A 19,497-nucleotide genomic window follows, 5' to 3' on the forward strand; every position below is an offset into this window, starting at 1 on the left:
CTGGCATGTGGACCCCCTCGTAGTGGTAATGCGGCAGTGGGATCCCCCACCTCCAGGGGGAAGGAAAATCCCAGTAGAAACAAAGGAGCTATCAAATTTATTGGAACAAGGAAAATACAAAGATTCATTAAAACAAACGCTGGGGCCGAAAGCCCCCAACAGTCCTTTCACACACACCCAGAAGCCTCCCTCCCCACATGACCACCATGCCCCCTGAGGGTACACCCCACAAAGGCAGGGTCCCCACCCGACCGCTCTGCCCCTGGAGACGGGAGCTGGCTCTCTGCCCAGTGGCAGCCCTCTTGAAGGGCTACGGTGCCCCACAGTCCCCAGCTGGGGCACTAGGCCCAGGGCGAAGTCTGGGGTGCTGGGGTCCCTGGCAGCAGGACAGATGAGATCTCCCTGCTCAGGAGAGGGGGCCAGAGCTGCAGTACAGCTGGGAGAGTGTCCTGCTCAGGGCAGGGCCCAGGTTCCTAGGGGAGGAAGCACAATGGGGAAGGGAGTGTTAGGGCCAGGGGAGGGGCACAGCAGGCGGCCCCAACTTCTGACCATCAGGCACAGCCAGAAACTGAGGCCCCGAGATCCCAGGAGTCCTGGCTCCCTGCCCCCCTCTAGACTCCAGAGACTAAAATACCCCCAAAGCCAGGAGATAATTCAAAAATCCTAAATAAGCTTTTGAAGCCAGAGGGAGGCTTTATGGATCCCTGGAGTGAATGAATCAGCTGGCCTGAGAGGCACCGGCAGAGCTGTGGTAAGGGGGAGCCCAGTACCAGGCTAGCAGGGGGGCGTGGGTCAGGCCTGAGGGGCTGCACGATGTTCACTCTCACCTCTGCAATTTTCCACACTTGATGGTGCTCAGCAGCTTGTCCCTGCTCTCAGGGTCTGGGCAGGCGGAGTAGGCAGCCAGCAGGCTGAAAGGGTGGAGACAGACAGTGAGGGAGGGCAGGGACTCAGGGGTTCCCAATCCCCAAGCTTTGTAGAGTAGGGGACAGTGAGGCATGGAACAAGACAGGCACACAGTCAATAAGAAAGGAACCCAGGAGTCCTGGCTCCCAGGCCTTCCACTGCTCTCCCACCAAACCCCACTCCCCGCCCAGAGCTGGGGCCAGACCCCAGGCAGGTGGGGCCTGTACCTGGCCGGTGTGCTGTATCTCTCCAAAATGGCGGCTGCTTTCTCCCCACTCACTCCACTGATCTGCATGAGCTGCCGAGCGAACACCTCGCGCACAGTCTGGGCCTAGGAGGCAGAGAGATATGGAAGACGGGGGCAGAGCCGGGGGAGCTGCCAAGGTGTACCCCAGTAATCCAGCCCTAGGGTAGGATCCTGGGAAGGGACAGAGCCATCCCAGCTCCTGGAGCCAGACAGCCCACTGCCCTGGATCACAGCCAGCATCCCATTCCCTGGCCTGGGGCTGGAAAGAGGGTCATGGCCACTCTGCCCAGTCTCACCTTGTTCTTGACAGCTCCCTCATTGAACTCCTGGAAGGTCATTAGCGTGCAGGAATCACTGTTGGGCTGCAGGGGGCAGCGGCTCTGAGACTCTTCCTTGGTGCAACTCACCAGGGTCTTGTTCTGGGGAGGAAAAGGAAAGCAGCACCTTGTAAATCCAACCAACCGTCCCCTACTCCCTGCTGGCCCCCTCACTCCTGACCCACAGCCCCCTGCTAGCCCAGCCCCCAACTCTTCCAATGCCCCTCACTCCCGACCCACAGCCCCCTGCTAGCCCAGCTCTGAGCTCCCCATCCCCCAGCTCTGCCACCGTCCCTCCCTCCCGACCCACAGCCCCCTGCTAGCCCAGCTCCGGGCTCCCAGCTCCCCCTCCCTCCAGCTCTGCCACTGCCCCATATTCCCTACCCACAGCCCCCTGCTAACCCTGCTCTGAGCTCCCCATCCCCCAGCTCTGCCACCGCCCCTCAATCACAACCCACAGCCCCCTGCTAGCCCAGCTCTGAGCTCCCCATCCCCCAGCGCTGCCACTGCCTCCCCCTCCCGACCCACAGCCCCCTGCTAGCCCAGTTCTGGGCTCCCAGCTCTCCCTCCCTCCAGCTCTGCCACTGCCCCTCATTCCCTACCCACAGCCCACAGCTAATCCAGCCCTGAGCTCCCCAGTTCTGCCACCATTCCCTGCTAGCCCAGGCCTGGGCTCACCTCCCCTTCCACCAGCTCTGCTGCCGCCCCTCACTCCTGACCCACAGCCCCCTGCTCACCCCATACAGGCTGTTCAGATGACGTGTCATGATGGTAAGGTACGCAGCCGATTCCCGCAGGTCCTGGGTGCGTTTGACGAAGAAGCCATCCACTACCTGGGTGTGGGGGAAGAGAGCATTAGGGAGTGGGGGGCATGGAGAGTCTACAGCGGGCCTGGGGGGAGTGGAGACAGGGCACCTGGTTTCACAGCCTCCTTGAGGTTTGGAAATTTTCTAGCCTTAAACCTGTGCCATTGTTAGGGGGATAGACACAGAAGGGCCCCTGCATCCAGGTGCTGGGTTGGTGAGTCCAGAGCTGGATACTGGTGGTCGCCTGATGCTGGGTGCTCTGTGGGAGGCTCAGGAGCTGTATGTGTATGGGGGGGGAGTGCCCTGCTGGGGGGCTGCTGTGCCTGGGTGCTGGGCAGGGTCCCCATTACCTGGGTACTGGTGGCTGCCTGCTGCAGGGTGCTCTCTGGTAGGCTCAGGTGCTGGGTCGATCCTGATTCCTCCAGCAGGTAGATGGGGTGGCACAGGCCACAGCGATGTAGACGGAACTGGGGAGGTGGAGTGGGGGGTTAGCGTGGGAGGCCCACCCTGGTTCCCACCCCATGACTCCATCCAGACAGCCCCCAGATCCCCTCCTCAATCCCCCAGACACCCCACTCCCCCTGCACCTTCTGCTCACGGAAGCGGCCGTCAATGATGCTCCCACACAGGTCAGCCATTCGCTTTCGCTCCACCACGTAGTCCAGAGCCAACTCCCGTGCTGGGGGCAGGTGCAGCTGCCCTGGGGTGAGATGAGGCTTAGGAAGAGGAGAACAGAACACCCCCGCCCCCATCCATGCATGGCCAGAATGAAGCAATCTTGATGCTGTGAGGCTCTGCCCCCACCCCATAGTTCCCCCCCACTTGGAGTGGCAGCCAGGGACCCCCCCCAGTACTCCTACCCTGGGGCCAGGGTGTATCTGCATGCGTGGGGTAGTGCCCCACTAGGATGTGTGGGGCAGGGCCACCCTTCAGAGCCATGGGCTCAGGCAGTGCCAGTCACACTTGAGGAGCCCTCCCTCTCTGCTAGCCTAGGAGCTCCTACCTGGGCGGGGCTGGACCCTCTCACGGGCGACCCACACGAAGTCCCCCACATGCAGCTTACGCACGTCGAAGGGCACGGCGTTCCGGCACAACTCGGCCAGCAGATCCTGCTTCCGGGCCACTGGGCCGCTGCAGGGAGAGATGGGGTGGGACTGGGGCCTGCTCAGGAGCCCGTGCAATTCCCCCAACCCTTCAGGATACCCTGAGTGACCTCCGCACCTCAGCCCCCAGAGCCCAACCTGCCTGGGACCCCCCCACAATAAACCTCCCTACTTAGGATGCCCTATAAACCCCTCCCTCAGCTCCCCCTGGCCAGAAGCTCATGCCCCCCTCAAACGTACCCTGTGGTCTCGATAAAATCCACACACAGGATGATGTCAAACTGGCCAGGTCTCAGCACAAATTCAGGGTCAGGGGGCCTCTGCCCTCCGGAGCCACCTGCTGCCCCCTCCTGGGGTCCCAGGGTGCCGTCGAGCCTGCAGCAAAGTGGGGCAGACAGCAGAGTGAGAACACAGCCATGGAGAGGGGCCAGGAAAGGTGGGGAAGTCCTACTCCAGCCCCCGCCCCCCCAGACAGCACAGGGTTTGGGAAAGCTGGGAGCTTCTGCTCCAGCAATCAGCAAAGAAAGGGTTAACGCTGCCATTGGCTGGGTCTAGAGAGACCACAGTGGAGCCTAACCGCTAGTCCCCACTCCCCCCCTGCAGTCCTGACTCCCACCACCCCTGCTCCAATGTGCTAGACCCCACTCTCCCCCAGTGCTGCAGAACTCAGGAGTCCTGGCTCCCAGCCCCGCCCCCCGGCTCTCACAGGCTGTCAGGGGCTGGCACTCACAGCTGGGGCTCGGGGTGCAGTTTCTCCTCCCCAGCAGGATGCATGGGCTCTGCGCCCTGGGGTGTCTTGCATTCTGGGGCTCGACCCTCTGAAATCAGGGCCTGCTCCGCAGCCACAAGTCTCTGGGCTAGCACCAGTCCCTGCGGTGTCAGAGAGTACCTGCGGAATGCAAAGGGCATTGGTACCCACTGAGTCCCCTCTGCTGCCCCTGCAGCCTGGCACCTCCCAAGTCCCCTGCCCCTCTCCCCTAGCAAACCTCCAGGTAGCACAACATCTGCTACTGAACCTGCCACCCCACCTGCCCCGCCCCTACTGAGCCTCTGTGAGGATCCGGGGAAGGTGTGGGGATGATCTAGGCACTCCGAGTGGGGGCAGGAACTGGCTACCTGGCTCCTTCCCATGCAGGACGCTCTCTTTGAGGTGCAGCCTTTCACTTACGCGACACTGTGTTCGCCCACACGGTGGGCAGAGAGTCCAAAGGCTGGGGGCAAAGGGGTAACACAGAGCAGCGTCGACGGGAGGCACTCGGCCACAGCAATCGACTCGCCCTAGACAGCGGACTGCCCCCCCAGGAGAGCTGGGTAGCGGGAGGAGGTGGCCTGGGCAGCGAGGTCACTGGGCCAGGCTTGCCTGGTGCAGCTGATGAGGGAGTCATCTGTCAGAGGAGGCTGCAGGGTTAGGTTATAAAGGGGAGGAGCTGAGCGCTTGGGAGGTTTGGGCCATTTTCGACAGAGTAGCCTTGAGGCAGGGGCCTGCCTGAGCCCAGCTGGGTGGAGGCCTCCCCGGGGAAGGGAGCTAGCAGCAGGTGCTGCAGGCAGGAGGTCGGGTCTGCAGGATCTGAGCTCTCTCTGCTGCGTGTGATGATGTAAAAGAGCAGCAGGTGAGTCTTGGGGTGAGGGCCAGGTGTGATATCTGCTTCACAACTGTCACGAGGCTCCTGCGAGAGCTGAGCTGGACCCAGAAAGCTCAAACCTTGGGACAGGGGCTGTCTGAGTGATCAGTGCTGCACCCAGGGTCTAGGCTTACAGGAGCTGTACCCTTCATGTGCCAAGGGATCAAAACAGGGGTGGGGCCTGGACTCTGCTCAGTGCTCTGGGAGGCTTAAACACCCAGGGACCCAGAGGCTGGATTCCCCTCCCTGCAGGCTGGTGGGCGGCAAGTGTGTGCCCAGTAACATAGACTAGGGGACCAACTTATGGCACTTGTCAGAATAAGCTGCAAGCTTGGGGAGAGGCTGTGATGTTCCAAACAGGTATCCTCCAGCAGACTGGGGTGCACCAGCCTATCTGTCCACCAGATGGACATGGGGGCCAACCCTCCCACTAGGTGCTCCCCTTTCAGTCAAGGGGGAAATGCCCATGACCTGGAAAAGAAAATATCTGACATGCTGGCCCTGGGAGGATTCAGCTGCCCAACAGTGCCTGGGCCACAGCTGTGGTGCCAGCACCTGAGCAGCAGGGGGCGATGGTTCCTCTGGGGATTAGGGAAAGTGTAGTGCAATCACAGTGTCTGATGCTTAGCCCAGGCCTTCAATGGAAGAGATTCTAGACAAGTGGGGATGCATGTTACCTTAGCACCATGGAGCTCCCCAAGGGCAACTGGCCTCAACAGGGGTCTAGGATTTCCTGGTCTTACCCTCTGGCCTAAAGGGGCCCTTACCACCTTTCAGCATCTGGTAGCTCAGTTACTGAGGGAATGGAGGACTTGGCTTAGGCGTATGTTGATGACATTTGTAGCCATATGTAGCCTAGGTTATGGGGGGTACCTGACCCCCTTAAAGTGTAGAGTGTGTGCGGGGGGGGGGGGGGGGGGATGGCTGAGGTGGCTTATCTGGGACACATGGTGGGGAGCAGCTGCAGAAGGCCAGACTCTGCAAAGGTGCAGGCTTTTAAGAACTGGCCTGCTCCCAAAACCAAGAAACAGGCCTACTCCTTCACTGGGATGGCAGGGTGGCAGGGTACTACTGGAGATTTGTACCCCAGTTAGCTCCCGAGCTGCTTCCAGCACTGAGCTGTATCGAAGGGCAAGCCAGACAGAGCGCTCTGGATGGCCCAGCATCAAAGGGCGTTCTAGGCCCTGAAAGAAACTCTCCAGTCAGAGCAAAGGAACAAGATGTCAAGGGGCTGCTTTGAAGGTTGCTGCTGTGAACAGACAGGACGCCCGTATGAACAGAGCGAAGATGGAGCGCAGAGAACCAGGCTGTGGCAAAGCCGCTGCTGCTACCAACATGAACTCTAAGTGTGGCTGAGACCTTGTGACACTGGATCCCTGGTGACTAATCAATGCTCCTTCGGCCTGGCCAGGTTGCCCAGCCTCACCACAGATCCTGGCGTCACTCCCTAGGAAGGAAAAGTTGCTGCAGGTGTTTTGATCACTGCAGCAAGCCCAGCAGAGACCCACAGTGAGTCACGACGGCTGCCCAGCAGCCCTTGGGGAAGGGGTGGGCCCTTGGGGGCTGGGGTTACTACCAGGAGACTGTGTAAAGGCCAGAGCATGTCCACAATAACCCCTAGCAGCACATTACTCCCTGCTGAGCACCCCCCATTCCTTGCAACATGACACCCCCTCTGAAGCCCAGCACCCTTTCATACCACAATGCCCCTAGCGAGCCCTGAATTGCATCCCCTTCAGCACAGCACCCCCCTACCTGGCTGGGACATTGGTTTTCAGTACCAGCTCTTTGCGGATCAAGGTGCCCACTGATGCCCAAGCCGTGTACCTATTTCCAGGGTCACCCTGCAAGACACAGATACCCCATGTGACTCTGCTGTGTGGGACCTGCCTGAGCCCCAGCAGAGCTTGGAGCAAGGGAGAAGGGCAAGGCTGGGGGAAGCAGAGGAGGTAGGGAAACTTGAAGTGGGGGGAGGGGAGTGATGGGCTCAGATCCCTGCATCAGGAGTGATGGCTCCTCAAGCCATCTCCAGAATCCATCAACTCCAGAACCTCATGATGAGTGTTTGATGGTGCCCGGACTGAAAGGGGCTGGCAGGCCGGGGGATTCTCCAGGGCAGCTCTCACTCACCAGGGTGAAGGATTTGTCACACAGCGGCTGAGCCGCCCGCTGCAGCTCAGACTTCATCAGGAACCCCCGGCTGTGTGGGCTCTGTAAGGGGGAGCAGGAGGAGTCAGCACTGGGGAGAGAACATATGAGGCCAGGCTCCAAACATCACTTGCAGAGTTAAGAATAGAACCCAGGAGTCCTGGCTCCCAGTCCACTGCTCTAACCATTAGACCCCACTCCCCTCCCAGAGCTGGGCATGGAACCCAGGCTTACCGTGCTGTCCTTATAGAGGGCTAGCAGCACAGCGTAGCCCCCAGAGCGTGGGGCTGGGATGTACCTCCGGGGCGGACGGGGCTTCCTCTGGAAAGAGAAGTGACAATCAGCAGGATTTCCCCAGCTCTGATCCCCTTGCTGCCTCTGACGTCCCCCCAAACCCCAACCTGTCCCTGCAACCCAGTATCTTTCACACAAACCCACTCTACCTCAGAGGGGCAATAAGGCACAGACAGGCAAAGGGACTTACCTAGTGTGTTAGAGAGTCAGAGCCAGGGATAGAACCCAGGAGTCCTGACTCCACACACCCGCTTCTCTAACCACTAGACCCCATTCCCTTCCCAGAGCCAGGGAATAGAACCCAGGAGTCCTGGCTTTCAGCCCTTGTGCCAGAGGCAGTGCTCTCACCATGGGAGGAGGCTCCAGATCCCCAAGTAAGGTCTGTGAGGCAGAGGGGTTGTTGGTGGAGTGGTGCTCTGTGCTGGGGGGATCACTTTCCTGTCCCCCCATTAGGGGGCTGGCCCCTCCCATGGCTTCAAGGGGGGCATCTGCACCTAGGGTTCAAATAGAAATAAGATAGGTGCTCCCCCAGCAGCTAGTTCCCCAGCACAAGCTCCGATCCAGGCCCAGGGCCCCCTAGAGAGGACAGGCCCAGTCTCCCATTCCCTGGCTCCCTCAGCCAGCCTGACCCCCCACCCTCCAGCTGGGACAGGGCCTGGGGACACAGGGGGCTCCATACTGGGAGCCGCCTCTCACCTGCTAGGCTCAAGGAGAGGCCTGATGGGAGAGAGGGGGAGACAACACCCTCCCACTCCCTAGGAGAGACCATACAATAACAAAGCACTGCCATTTGATTTTACATTTACCACAGTTGCTAAGGATCCCTAAACATAGTGGAACCAACTACCCAGGAGCCTGTGCACCCCGGAACACTTATGCCCCTGGGTGGCTGCCCACCCCGCCACTCAGCGTCCTTCAGCCTTCTCCTCACACCATGCCATCCTGGGGGACCCCTTCAGTCCTGACACCCCATCCCTGGCGCTCTCCACCTACCCTGCTCAGCACGGTGTCTCTCCAGCCGCTCGTCCAGCCTCCGGCAGATCCAGTCCCCAAAATGCTGCAGAATCGCGGCCTCACGCCCGCTGCGCAGGGGCAGCGGGTACCTCCGAAGGGAGCCCAGGGCCTGAGGGGATGAAACACTGACACGGGGAACCTCCAGCCCCCCCCCCATGTGATCCCAGCTACAGGAACCAGGGCTCTGGGATTCTATCCAAGCTCTAGCAGGGAAGTGGGGTCTAGTGGTCAGAGCGGGGGGGCTGGGAACCAGGACTCCTGGGTTCTAGTCCCAGCTCGGGAGGGGTGTGCAGTGCAGTGTAGTGGTCAGAGCAGGGGGGCTGGGAACCAGGATTCCTGGGATCTTTGCGGGCGGGAGGGCGAACTCACCCTCTGATACACGAACTGGGTCTTCTTGCCCTTCTCAGCGGCCTCATCCATCCACTCTGTCAGCCACTGCACGAAGAGGGGATTAGGACAGGCGGGCACCGGCTTCTTCCGCCCCAGCCGCCGGGGGGCCGCCATCTCCGCAGGTGCCGCCTGCTGCAGCCGGGGCAGGAGCAGCGCCCCCGGCGACAGAGAGAGGAGAAAATGGGACGCGGGGCCTTTCCCCTCTAGGGGGCGCTGGCTCCGATCCAGCCCCAGAGGGGGGATGCGGGGTCTGGCCGGGGGGGGCTCTTCCGCTGCCCCCGCCCGGGGACACAGGGGGTCCTGGCTCTGCCCCCTCCCCGGATCAAAGTCGCTTTAATGGCAGGGGCCAGCCCCCCAAAGGAGATGGGAGGGGTCCCCCGGACTCCTGGGTTCCCGATAACCCTCCAGCTGCGGCACGGGGGGAGACCCCCCCCCTCTGCCCCGCGGGGGGCACCGCGACCCCTGCGCCGGAAGCGGTGCCACCCTTTTCCCGCCGGGCCCCAGCTTCTCTTAGCCCCGCCCCTTGCTGGGGGACGCCGGGGCCGGAGCGTCCGGGCGGGGCTTCAGCCCCATCTGGCGGCTAGAGAGAGACGAAAACTCAGCGGTGCTCGACAGCTGGGGGAGCCTCTCGGAACAGAGAGGGACCGGGGGGGGGCTGGCAGAGCCCAGGGCTGGGTAGCAGGAGGCCGTGGGTTGGGGGGCACAGCAAGAGGTGTGGGGAGCCTAGAGCTGGGGTAGAAGAAGGCCGTAGGTTGGGGGTGGGGGGAGCCTAGAGCTAGGGTAGAAGAAGGCCGTAGGTTGGGGGTGTGGGGAGCCTAGAGCTAGGGTAGAAGAAGGCCGTAGGTTGGGGTGGGGGGCACTGGCAGAGCTTGGGGGGAGGGGGGAGCCCAGAGCTGGGGTAGAAGAAGGCCGTAGGTTGGGGTGGGGGGCACTGGCAGAGCTTGGGGGGAGGGGGGAGCCCAGAGCTGGGGTAGAAGAAGGCTGTAGGTTGGGGTGGGGGGCACTGGCAGAGCTTGGGGGAGCCCAGAGCTGGGGTAGAAGAAGGCTGTAGGTTGGGGGTGGGGGGCACTGGCAGAACTGGGTGGAGCCCAGGGCTGGGTAGCAGGAGGCCATGGGTTGGGGGCACTGGCAGAGCTGGGGTGGGGGGAGCCCAGGGCTGGGTTAGCAGAAGACTGGGTTGGGTGTTAGGGGCACTGGCAGAGCTCAGGGTCGGGAGGGGCGGCTCAGGGCTGGATAAGCAGGATGCTGTGGGTTGGGGGTGAGGGGCACTGGCAGAGCTGGTTGGGGGGAGCCCAGGGCTGGGTTAGCAGAAGACTGGGTTGGGGGTCAGGGGCAATGGCAGACCTCAGGATTGGGGGGCGGGGCTCAGGGCTGGGTTAGCAGGATGCTGTGGGTTGGGGGTGAGGGGCACTGTCAGAGCTGTGGGGAGCCCAGGGCTGGGTAGCAGGGGCTGTGGGTTGGGGGTGAGGGGCACTGGCGGAGCTGGGGTGGGGGGAGCCCAGGGCTGGGGTAGTAGGAGGCTGCGGGTTGGGGATGAATGGCACTGGCAGAGTTGAGAAGGCAACTCCCCATGCCCACAGAAACCCCTCTAGCTGGGGTCATGCTGCACTGTCCTGGTTTCAGATCATTCTTTCCCACCAGCTCTCCCCAACCCAGATGGCTCCACCCCACACAGGTGGTTTCTCAATTTGATATGTGAGGGGGATAATCTAGGGAGCATTTGGCTAATCCCTTGAGCTAGATATTCTTCTGCCTGGAGATAGTCCCGCCTTGCAGACAGCCATGGGTTGGGGGCACTGGCAGAGCTGCGGTGGGGGGGAGCCCACGGCTGGATTAGCAGAAGGCAGAGCTTTATGCAGCTCTGAGACCCAGGTGTCTCTAGGGTGGGGCACAGGGACTGTTGATACAGGGATCCCTCCCTTGGTTCTGAGTCACAATTTCCTGTGAGGTGGTGTGCAGCATCTGTTAATACAGGGTTGGCTGGTGTGGTGGGCTCAACACTCGTTTTAGGGGAAGAGCACTCCCTGCTGAGTCATGCAGGATGCCTGGAACAGTGGCATAGAGAGCTTTGGCACTGTCTGTTAACTCTGGAGCATAATGGTGACCACTTATACGTGACATGTAAATTGTGCTTGGGTTTTGGGTCAGAGGTTGAGAGCAGCAGCAAGATTGTCCCTAAGAGGTATAACCAAGGTTGCTTGTAGGGTTGGATGAACAGGGCGGTCACCTTGGCTGCCAACTTCTGGGGGCACTGTGCCACTCAGCCTTTTTCCCCCCTTTCCTGCAGCCACTACCTCAGGGGAGTGCAATTAAGGGGGTACCCAAAATGTTTTCAACCCTGCCAGGCAAAATGCCTAAGGTTGCTGCTGGGTACAGCCCAGCCAGACTATCCCTGTGGCAGTATTGCCAACCCCAAGTGCTCAAAAGTCATGAGATTATGTAAACATAATTGATTTGGTGGTTTTTAGTCGGTTTCTGCTTTTTGAGCCTTTAGGCTGCACTGTGGTCACATTTTGAAGCTTTCTCCACTGCCACAGGGATAGGAGGGTATTTTTCTTTACGAATGAAGGCTGAAGGCCTCACATCTCCACTTGACTCCAGGAGTTGAGGCTTTAAGGAAAACTATAATCCCCATGACAAAATCAGGAGAATTCACAACACTGCTGCGGTGCTGGGCAGGGGCCAAAGTAATCAGCCAGAGGACGGAATGGGGAGCAAGGATTCCAGGGCGGCTCTGGGTCCCTCCCCCAACACCTAGGGCCGGGGGGCGTGGGGTTTCTCGGCTGCCCTAGATGTCCTTATAAGGAGTGGATGCTGCAGGAGGCGGGGTCTCTTTCTATGCCGCTGTTCACGCCCTTATTTGGAAGCGACGCAATGAGGCGGGGAGGGAACAGAGCCCGGAAGGGGGAGGGGGCGGGTTCAGGGAGAGGCTCAGCCAACCAGCAGCCGGTCTGCGGATTCGGCTGCCCCAGAGCCTATTTGTCACGCTACATACGTACCCCTCCCTTTGCACTGCTTGGCCCCGCGATCAGCAGCTCCTTAACAACCTGATTGATTATCGCAACTCTTGTTTTATTTGTAGGCGGGGTCCCACGTGGGAGGTCGGACCTCGGCCTCGGGGAGGATCCCGATACCAAGCCTCTTGGCTACAATGCCGGGTCCCGGCTCCTACCCACGAGAGGCCACACGCCACCCGGAGCCTGGCGAGAACCTCGAACTCCGGGCTGCGCCAGCTGCTGCCCCCAGCATGGCAGCAGGTCTAAGTCTGGCCCCAGCGCAGCGCCCTGCAGGCGGCGTGGAGATGATTAAACAACATCTCCCGTTATTCAATGGGGTCTACGTTACCCATGATGCACTGCAACTGCAGGACACCCCGCTGTGATTTTTCTCAGATTAGGCGCGCCAGCGTCTCCCTGCCCCCCCGGACTACATCTCCCATGACCCTCCGGACTGCAGCGATCATCCCTCCCTTGCGCTCCCTGCGCTTTGCGGCTCCTGCCCCGGGGCGCGGACTCCATTTCCCTGCGTGCCCCACGGCCCAAGCCGCCCGGAAGTGCCCCTCCCCCATAAAGCGGAAGCGGGCGGCCGGTTGGTTTGGGGCGGGGCAGTATTTGGTCTCGACACCGACCGAGCGAGAAGCTGCTGCAGAGCGAACCCCGCGCAGCCCGGACCGTGATCCCCCCCCGCCCGCAGCACCATGGTGAGACCCCGGCCCGCCGCCGCCATCTTGTGCCCCGCGGCCGCCATCTTGCCTTTGGGGCGCCTATGGGATCCATAGGGGAAGGGGAGTGTGGCGTACCCGCCACCTCTGTAGGGGGCGCCTGTAAGAGCTATCGGGGATCCTGCTGTAGGATCCGATTTCGTCCTCCCCACCACCTGTGGGGGAGGTGGGGCGCTGCTCTGTACAGGATTTCTATGAATGGGAGCTCTAAGGGGAGCCTCGTTTCCCCTATGGGATCTATAGGTGGCTGTTTGTCTGCTCCCTTCTGTGTCGGGAAGCCCGTGTAGGGTCCATGGGACTCTCGCCCTTTCCGAGGGGTTCCCGCCTACCTCCATGGGATCCATCTGGAGGTGCCTTTGGAAGTCATAGCGGGTGTCTGCTTCCTTTTCCCGCGTGGGATCCCTATGAGGGGCTCTTTTATGCTTTCTACAGGGCCTGTTCTGGCCATTTCTCTTAGGTGCAGGTGTGTGGCAGGATGCAGATTGTGCACCCCTATGGATGAGTCCTACGTGGGGCTGGCCCCTTCTCCCAGCCTCTGATGGGGTTGGAGCTAGTTCTCGGGGGGAGATTGTTCCAGGGGCTCCTATTGCATCAGAGCATGGGGGTTGCCAAAGGGAGATTCTCCCACCTCCCCCAGAGCCTGGGGTTTGAGGCTTGCCAGTCACCCCAGCCCCATTTCTTCTTCCTGATGTCCTAGCTCCACTGTGGCATGTGGGGGCCTATGACCTCAGAGCTCCCCATGTCTGCCGTAGTTACCTTTCCTTGGAGTGGTGGGATGCAGGTGGTGGTTGATGTGTCGAATGGGGCCAAGTCGCTAATGAGTGGGGCCCAAGATGTGGGATGGATACAGGAATGAGTGGTGAGATTCTCTGGCCTGTGTTATACAGGAGGTCTGAAAGGGGGCCATAATGGGCCCTTCTGACATTAAAAGCTGAGTCTAAGCTGAGCCCATCTTTGTGCCTACATTGTCCTAGCTCCCTGCAGATCAATCAATCCAGTGTGCTGCGCTCAGCTCCCCCTCCCAATCTCTGCACCCCACTGCTCCCCTCTGACGTGCTATGACAGCGGGTGAGCATGTTGCTCTGCAAAATGTCTGACTCCGTCTCTGCCTCGTGCTCCCAGCTCCCAGCTCGCCCTGGCCAAACCTGCTTCAGTCAGGGCCAGCAGGGAGCCCTCATGGCCCTTGGCAGCTCTGGACTGTCTTGAGGGGTCGGGGTGCTTCCATGCAGCCTATAGAGCCCTCCCTGTGCCTGAGGACAAAGATGCTGGGGGGAGGGGAGGAGAGGTGCTTGGTTGACCTGGTGCCTGGGCTCCTAGAACTGCCTTGCTGGGGATGAGTGGTGAGCACAGCTTGGAGGGAAGGTGGGGAAACTTGGGGCTGGAGGGTACAGGGAAATCTGGGGGGTGATTAGCAAAGGGTGCCGGCAGTGACCCGTGAACAGTCTCATTTCTTTGGCAGAACCTGTAGCACTGATTTAGTATTTACAGGGTTAAGGTTTTTTGCCATGGGTTCAGACAGAGCTGCTGGGACTGGGAACAAAAGCCCTTTAGCCTCCTATGGGCCCACTCAATTAGGAGGCTCAGGGGCTGCTCCTGGCTGCAAGGGCCTTGCTGCAGGGGTGGCTGTATTGGCTGAAGTATCTGGACCCAGGCCTGGAGATCCGCTGACTCTCTCCGGTGCTGGTTCCTGACAGGCCCCGTTCATTTCCCCCCCTCCCCCAGCAGCGGCCGCTGGAGCACAGGGGCTGATGCTTTCCCTAAAACAGCCTCCCTTCGCCATATAAGAGCATATCACTGTGCTGCTTTGCCGGCCAGCTGCTGAAGCCAGACTCTACTGAAGGGCCGCCTCGGATGTTGGCTGGATCCTTGGGATCATCCAATGGGGGCCTGGGCTGGGTGGCTAGAATTTGGGGTGCCCCCAGCTACTCAGATTGGCCCCCCTGCTGCCAGGCAGTGGAGTGTGAAGTGCTATGACAGGGCCCCTTCTTGGTCTGAAGGTGTCTCATGGGGGTGGGGAGAAGGGTGAGCTCAGTACTGTGGGGGGTGCTGTGCTCTGAACCCCGGGCCAGGAAGGAGGCTGTGGTGGAGGCTCAACGATCTGTCTCTTGGTGCAGTAAAGCAGTTGCCTTGGGGGATGGGAGGTAGACAGGGAGGGGAGGGTTCCTGGGGTGAATGGGGAGTGGGAGTTAGGCACAGGGTGAGCAGGGGAAATAGGGGATGGGAGCTGTAGAGGTGGGGCTGGCAGGCAGGCACCGGGGGTAGTGGTCTCCTGGGGTCAGTGGGGGTTGGCAAGGCTTTAGGGGAGCAGGGGATGGGGGGAAAGGGTTGTCACCCCATCCCTGCAGGTGGTGGTTTGCAGCAGGTCCCTTGCCCCTGGGACTGCACCATGGGGGAAGGGCCCAGGCTGCTGAGTGGCAATGGGGAAGCAGTGGGCACAACTTCTTTCTGCACAGGTCACGTGCAGCACCGTTTCCTGCGTGGGCTTTCAGGTTCCTGCCGGGGCTGCTTGCGTAAGGCTCTGACGCAGCACTTCCCATTGCGCATGGCTCTGACTGGGGCACCAGCAGCCTTACTGGTTTGCTGCTGGCCCTTGCTGGAGTGTGTCTGTCCGTGTAACCAGCAACATTGTTCGCTGCTTGCCCGATCCATTCCCCCCTACAACTTGGAAGCTGCAACGCCCATGGCAGCTGCTGGGTTAAATCCTCTAGGCCCATTGGCTTTGGGCCTGGTGGAGTATGTGGGCCCTCAGCACTGACATTACCTAGCCCCCAAGGCCTTTTGGTGGGGGCAAGGGGTGGATCCCCCAACAGTCCCCCTCTGCTTGGCTTCTGTTGTGAAGATTTGCCCGTCAGGGCTAGGAAATCCCAGTGTCTATTGCTCATGGCACTTGGGAGTTGACGTGCTGGGGCCGATACCTCTGTAATGGGCACCTCATTACCCAGCCTTTGGAGGCTGGGGGAGCCCCTAATGCCTCCCCCTCTTCCCCTCCCCCCCCAGGCATCTGGCGTAGCAGTCTCTGATGGAGTGATCAAGGTCTTCAATGACATGAAGGTGCGGAAGGCCTCCACCCCTGAGGAGGTGAAGAAGCGCAAGAAGGCGGTGCTCTTCTGCCTGAGCGAGGACAAAAGGAACATCATCCTGGAGGAGGGCAAGGAGATCCTGGTGGGGGACGTTGGTGAGACAGTTGACGACCCCTATCTGCACTTTGTCAAGATGCTCCCGGAGTCGGACTGCCGCTACGCCCTCTATGATGCCACTTACGAGACCAAGGAGAGCAAGAAGGAGGATCTGGTCTTTGTCTTCTGGTAGGGCCGTGCCCCAGCCTCATTTTCTCCAGGGTGGTACAGCCCTTTTGCCCCTACTGGCTATGCCCACCCTCTCCACTGGCTAGCTACTGGGGGAGTCACACCCCTTGTCTTGGTCACTCCCTGTGGTACCTCATTATCTCTGCTGGCTGGGTCCATCCTTTGAGCACACTCCTGTTCTGGCTACGCCCCACTGCCCTCTTCTGGCCATGCCCGTCTCCAGTATTGTCCCCTTCCCATCCTCCTCCAGTGCCATTCTCCCTGCTGCATCTTCTGGTAGAGCCAAGCCCCTCAGCCTGGAGTGGCCCCCTTGCCCCTCCCCTTTGTGGCCCTGGCCCTGCCCCTGCTCCTCCATCTCAAATTCCTTTTTATGGTCCTGCTTCCTGGCTCTAGCCAGGCCTGAGAAGCCCCCTGGATCCCCCTCCCTGGCTGGCCGTGCCACCCCTTCCTTCTGCAGAGCCACAGTGAAAGCTGCCTTTGTTCACCCAGTGCCAGCACCCGGCCCGTCTGCTGGGTGGAGCAAGCCCAGCAGGGAGTGCCAGCTGCATGTTTAAAGGGCTGCTGGCTGACCAGCTGGCAGTGGGGCCCACAACACTAGGGCAGGTGGGAGGACTGGGGATCTAGGAGTGACCTGACCCAAGCAGTGCATCCTGTGCTGACTCTGCCAGCCCCCTTAGCCCAGCTGGGGCACTCAGGGGGTTCTGAACACATTAGCTCCTTCCTGCTCTGGGGCCTGCTGGAAGCATGAAGAAGCTGCAGGGCTGGGACTTGTGGGAGGCATGAGTGGGTGCAGACAAGGGGGGGTGTTAATGGGGGACTCTAATGGGTGCCATGGGCAGGAGAGTTAAGACAGGCATGGATTTGAAACTCTGCCCAGTGGGGCAGGGGAGATTGTCAGCAGTATCTCTAGGTTTCAGCCAGCACAGCAGCTCCTATTTGGGGTGGCATTTAAAGGCCCTTATTGTGCCAGGCACAGAGCCACCCTGCCCCCTCTGCCAGGCATGGCAGTGAGACCCAGAGCTCCCTTTCTGCCTTGCTGACCTGCCACAATTTCTCTCCTGGGCCTCCCCCAGCTATTCTCTTGCTCCTTGTGCCTCCTGCTGGGAATCTGCCCCTCGGGTGCTGTAGCTAGTGTATGGCCTGGCAGGGAGGGCTCCTCCCCCTGCCCCTTTCAGCCCCTGTCCCGCTGCTCTGTTCTTACACCTTCAGTCTGTGCCCAGGTGGGCACTGTGTCTGAGGCCTCAGCTGCTGAGCTGTGCCTTCCAGGAGCCTCCAGTCCCTAGTGTTGGTACAAGTCCCTCCCCTCTCCCTGCAGGGCCCCAGATTGTGCCCCCCTCAAGAGCAAGATGATCTACGCCAGCTCCAAGGATGCCATCAAGAAGAAACTCACAGGTGAGTAGAGTCCTGCACCCCTAGTAGCAGGCCATGTCCTGCCACCTGTGGGGCCCTGGCCCATGGGGGGTGAGCGAGCTAGCAGCTCTGCAGTGGGATGCCAGCCCAGCCTCATGGTTGTGCTGCTAGCCCCTCTGAGTGAGGTGCTGTATGACTTGAGCCTCATGATCTGCCTGTGCCTGCCAAGGCCAGGTGGAACTGCACTCTGGGGGTGGCCCCTGGGGGCTAGCACCTGCGATACTGGGACTCCTGGGTTCTATCCCAGCTCTGAGAGGGAGCAGGGGCTAATGGGTTAGAGCCATTTGGCAGCGGCCCACGGGTCTGGATCTGGTTCCTTGCTGTGCTCTGAGGCTACCCCCCACCCTTGGAAGGGGGTGTCAGTTCCCTGGTGCATGTCACCTGCTGGGAGATGTTAAATAAACAGTCTCTGCCATGGGATCAGGATGGGCCACTGTGGTGGGGGAGGGGCCCTGCCTGGGATGGGGCGGAGCTGGGAGTTCTCAGGCCCTCAGTCAGATGGTGCCTTTGCTAAGGCTACAGCAGGGCTTCTTGGGTGGGGGATCACAATCTCACTGCCCTGCCCATAGGGAGTGATTGGGGGTGGTGGGGGTCGGATCTGGGAGGGAGAGGACATAGGGGTTGATTTCCAACCTGAGACTTGCCCTAAGCTTCCCTGGTTTTCTTCCCCGACCCAAGGTATCAAGCACGAGTTGCAAGCAACCTGTTACGAGGAGGTGAAGGACCGCTGCACCTTGGCTCAGAAGCTCGGCGGCAACGCCGTCGTCAGCTTGGAAGGGAAGCCCTTGTGAGCCGCTCCCATTGCCAGTTTATACCGGAGCTTCCATGTTAATCAGTCCTGTGCTACCTTTTTTTGGGGGGTGGGGGTGGGAGGGCCATGGGGGGTGGGTGGGATAATTCCTTAGATAACGTTCCGATTCTTTGCCTAAGTCTCCTTCTCCAGTTTGCACGATCAGAGTCCCCAAGACACTCCACGGCCCGGCCACGACTGCTGTGCGGGGCACCTGCCAAACCCACTGCCTCCTCGGTTACCTGGAACTTCCGCCTTGGAGACCAAAGGGACTATTTCCCTGGGCACTGTAGCTTCTCCTCAAGGTCCGGGGCTACTCCACCATCAGAAGGGACCATGCGTTGAGCTCTCTAGCTTGATGTCTAGAGACACCAAGAAGGGCCCATTCTTGGAGTGCTGGAGATCAGTGTAGGTCTTGGGACTGTTCCACCATTCATGGGGATCATCCGGTGAGCTCTGTCTAGTTCTGGGACCATTCCCCGTTTCCATTCCAATAACGTCTCCTTCAAAGGTTGATCAGGGACCAAGTGGCTTCATTGTTACGTTGCCCTCTCCTGACAGCCCATCTCAAATTCTCCATAGGGCTGAGGTCTTGATGGCCAGTCCACTGCTGGCTAGGGTGTTCCCAAAAGGGGCTAGTGAGTGAGGGACCCTCCAACAGCCAACCCCAGGTCTTGAGCAGCTAGCAGTTTCTGGTGGAAGGTGACATCCTAGTAGCTCCTCTTAACTGCATCCCTGTAGCCTTCTCCTGACTGGAATTAGAAATTTCTGGTGTGTGTGTAAATTTTTTTTAAGGGTTTTGTGTTTTGAAACAGTGAAAGATGCCGATTCTCTCTGGCCCCACCGGGAGAGCTGGGGGTGTCCCTGGAAAGCAACCCCCTGCTGCCAACGCATCCATGACTTAGTGGCTTTGTGCTTGTCTGTAGTACTGTGTATAAATGGAATATTGTGGAGAAACTTGCAAAATTTAAGTAACTGGGGGCTGGGACACATCCTTCCAGTGGAACTTACTAATATGGAAGCAGCACCTGTAATGACCTTCAATAAAAAAGATGAATGCTAACAAGCTACTGCCCTGCCTGGTTTTATCTGGAAGGTTTGTGGCCACCGAGGAAACAAGGCAGAAGGACATTAGTGCTGGGACTAGTACCCAGGAGTCCTGGCTCCTGGGAGCCTGCAATCAGTGCTGAGCCTTGGGTGTGGGTGGCCATGGGAGCTGGGTGTGGCTGCTGCTTATGAGTAACAGCACCTGCCTTTTCTTGTAAAACACCCAGGAGTGCAGGGAACCTGGGCAGGTCTGTGCCCATGGCCACCTCCCTCCTACCCTAGGCAGCTAGACTGCTCCCCACCACCTTGCTGAGGCTGGCTCCATACCTGTCCCTGGTCAGTCAGGCCTGGCCTAGTGCCCCAGCCCTCCTGCAGCA

General features: G+C 60.1%; 2 protein-coding genes across 4 annotated transcripts; one reads left to right on the top strand and one right to left on the bottom strand.

Moving 5' to 3' along the window:
• Positions 1-78: 78 nt before the first annotated feature.
• Positions 79-9,363, bottom strand: MUS81 (MUS81 structure-specific endonuclease subunit). 3 transcript variants are annotated; one of them, XM_050960465.1, is made up of 16 exons: positions 8,827-9,362; positions 8,437-8,566; positions 7,792-7,937; positions 7,384-7,470; positions 7,132-7,212; positions 6,757-6,845; positions 4,110-4,268; positions 3,620-3,754; positions 3,280-3,407; positions 2,864-2,976; positions 2,627-2,743; positions 2,208-2,303; positions 1,450-1,572; positions 1,134-1,237; positions 828-911; positions 79-473 (listed from the first exon to the last, which is right to left on the bottom strand). In XM_050960465.1, the coding sequence occupies exons 1-16, from the start codon at positions 8,959-8,961 to the stop codon at positions 407-409; spliced, it is 1,794 nt and encodes a 597-aa protein (XP_050816422.1). In that variant the 5' UTR covers positions 8,962-9,362; the 3' UTR covers positions 79-406. The 3 variants fall into 3 exon arrangements, with proteins under 3 accessions (XP_050816422.1, XP_050816423.1, XP_050816424.1); XM_050960466.1 differs by lacking the exon at positions 4,110-4,268 and having other exon boundaries at positions 8,827-9,363; XM_050960467.1 differs by lacking the exon at positions 7,792-7,937 and having other exon boundaries at positions 8,827-8,969.
• Positions 9,364-12,423: 3,060 nt separating this feature from the next.
• On the top strand, positions 12,424-19,139 carry CFL1 (cofilin 1). Its single transcript, XM_050960483.1, has 4 exons — positions 12,424-12,547; positions 15,566-15,873; positions 17,189-17,265; positions 17,962-19,139. The coding sequence occupies exons 1-4, from the start codon at positions 12,545-12,547 to the stop codon at positions 18,072-18,074; spliced, it is 501 nt and encodes a 166-aa protein (XP_050816440.1). The 5' UTR covers positions 12,424-12,544; the 3' UTR covers positions 18,075-19,139.
• Positions 19,140-19,497: the final 358 nt, after the last annotated feature.

This window comes from Gopherus flavomarginatus, chromosome 6 (genome assembly GCF_025201925.1).
Source record: "Gopherus flavomarginatus isolate rGopFla2 chromosome 6, rGopFla2.mat.asm, whole genome shotgun sequence".
In the NCBI taxonomy this organism is placed as follows: domain Eukaryota; kingdom Metazoa; phylum Chordata; order Testudines; family Testudinidae; genus Gopherus; species Gopherus flavomarginatus.

What these genes read in the sequence shown, in the direction of transcription:
- CFL1 (XM_050960483.1), top strand. An exon ending in GATCTGGTCTTTGTCTTCTG is followed by an intron (nt 15,874 to 17,188) that starts GTAGGGCCGTGC and finishes CTCTCCCTGCAG; the next exon opens with GGCCCCAGATTGTGCCCCCC. An exon ending in CATCAAGAAGAAACTCACAG is followed by an intron (nt 17,266 to 17,961) that starts GTGAGTAGAGTC and finishes CCCCGACCCAAG; the next exon opens with GTATCAAGCACGAGTTGCAA.
- MUS81 (XM_050960465.1), bottom strand. Translation starts at nt 8,961, where the DNA reads ATGGCGGCCCCCCGGCGGCTGGGGCGGAAGAAGCCGGTGCCCGCCTGT. An exon ending in ATCTGGAGCCTCCTCCCATG is followed by an intron (nt 7,471 to 7,791) that starts GTGAGAGCACTG and finishes TTCTCTTTCCAG; the next exon opens with AGGAAGCCCCGTCCGCCCCG. An exon ending in GATTTTATCGAGACCACAGG is followed by an intron (nt 3,408 to 3,619) that starts GTACGTTTGAGG and finishes CTCTCCCTGCAG; the next exon opens with CGGCCCAGTGGCCCGGAAGC.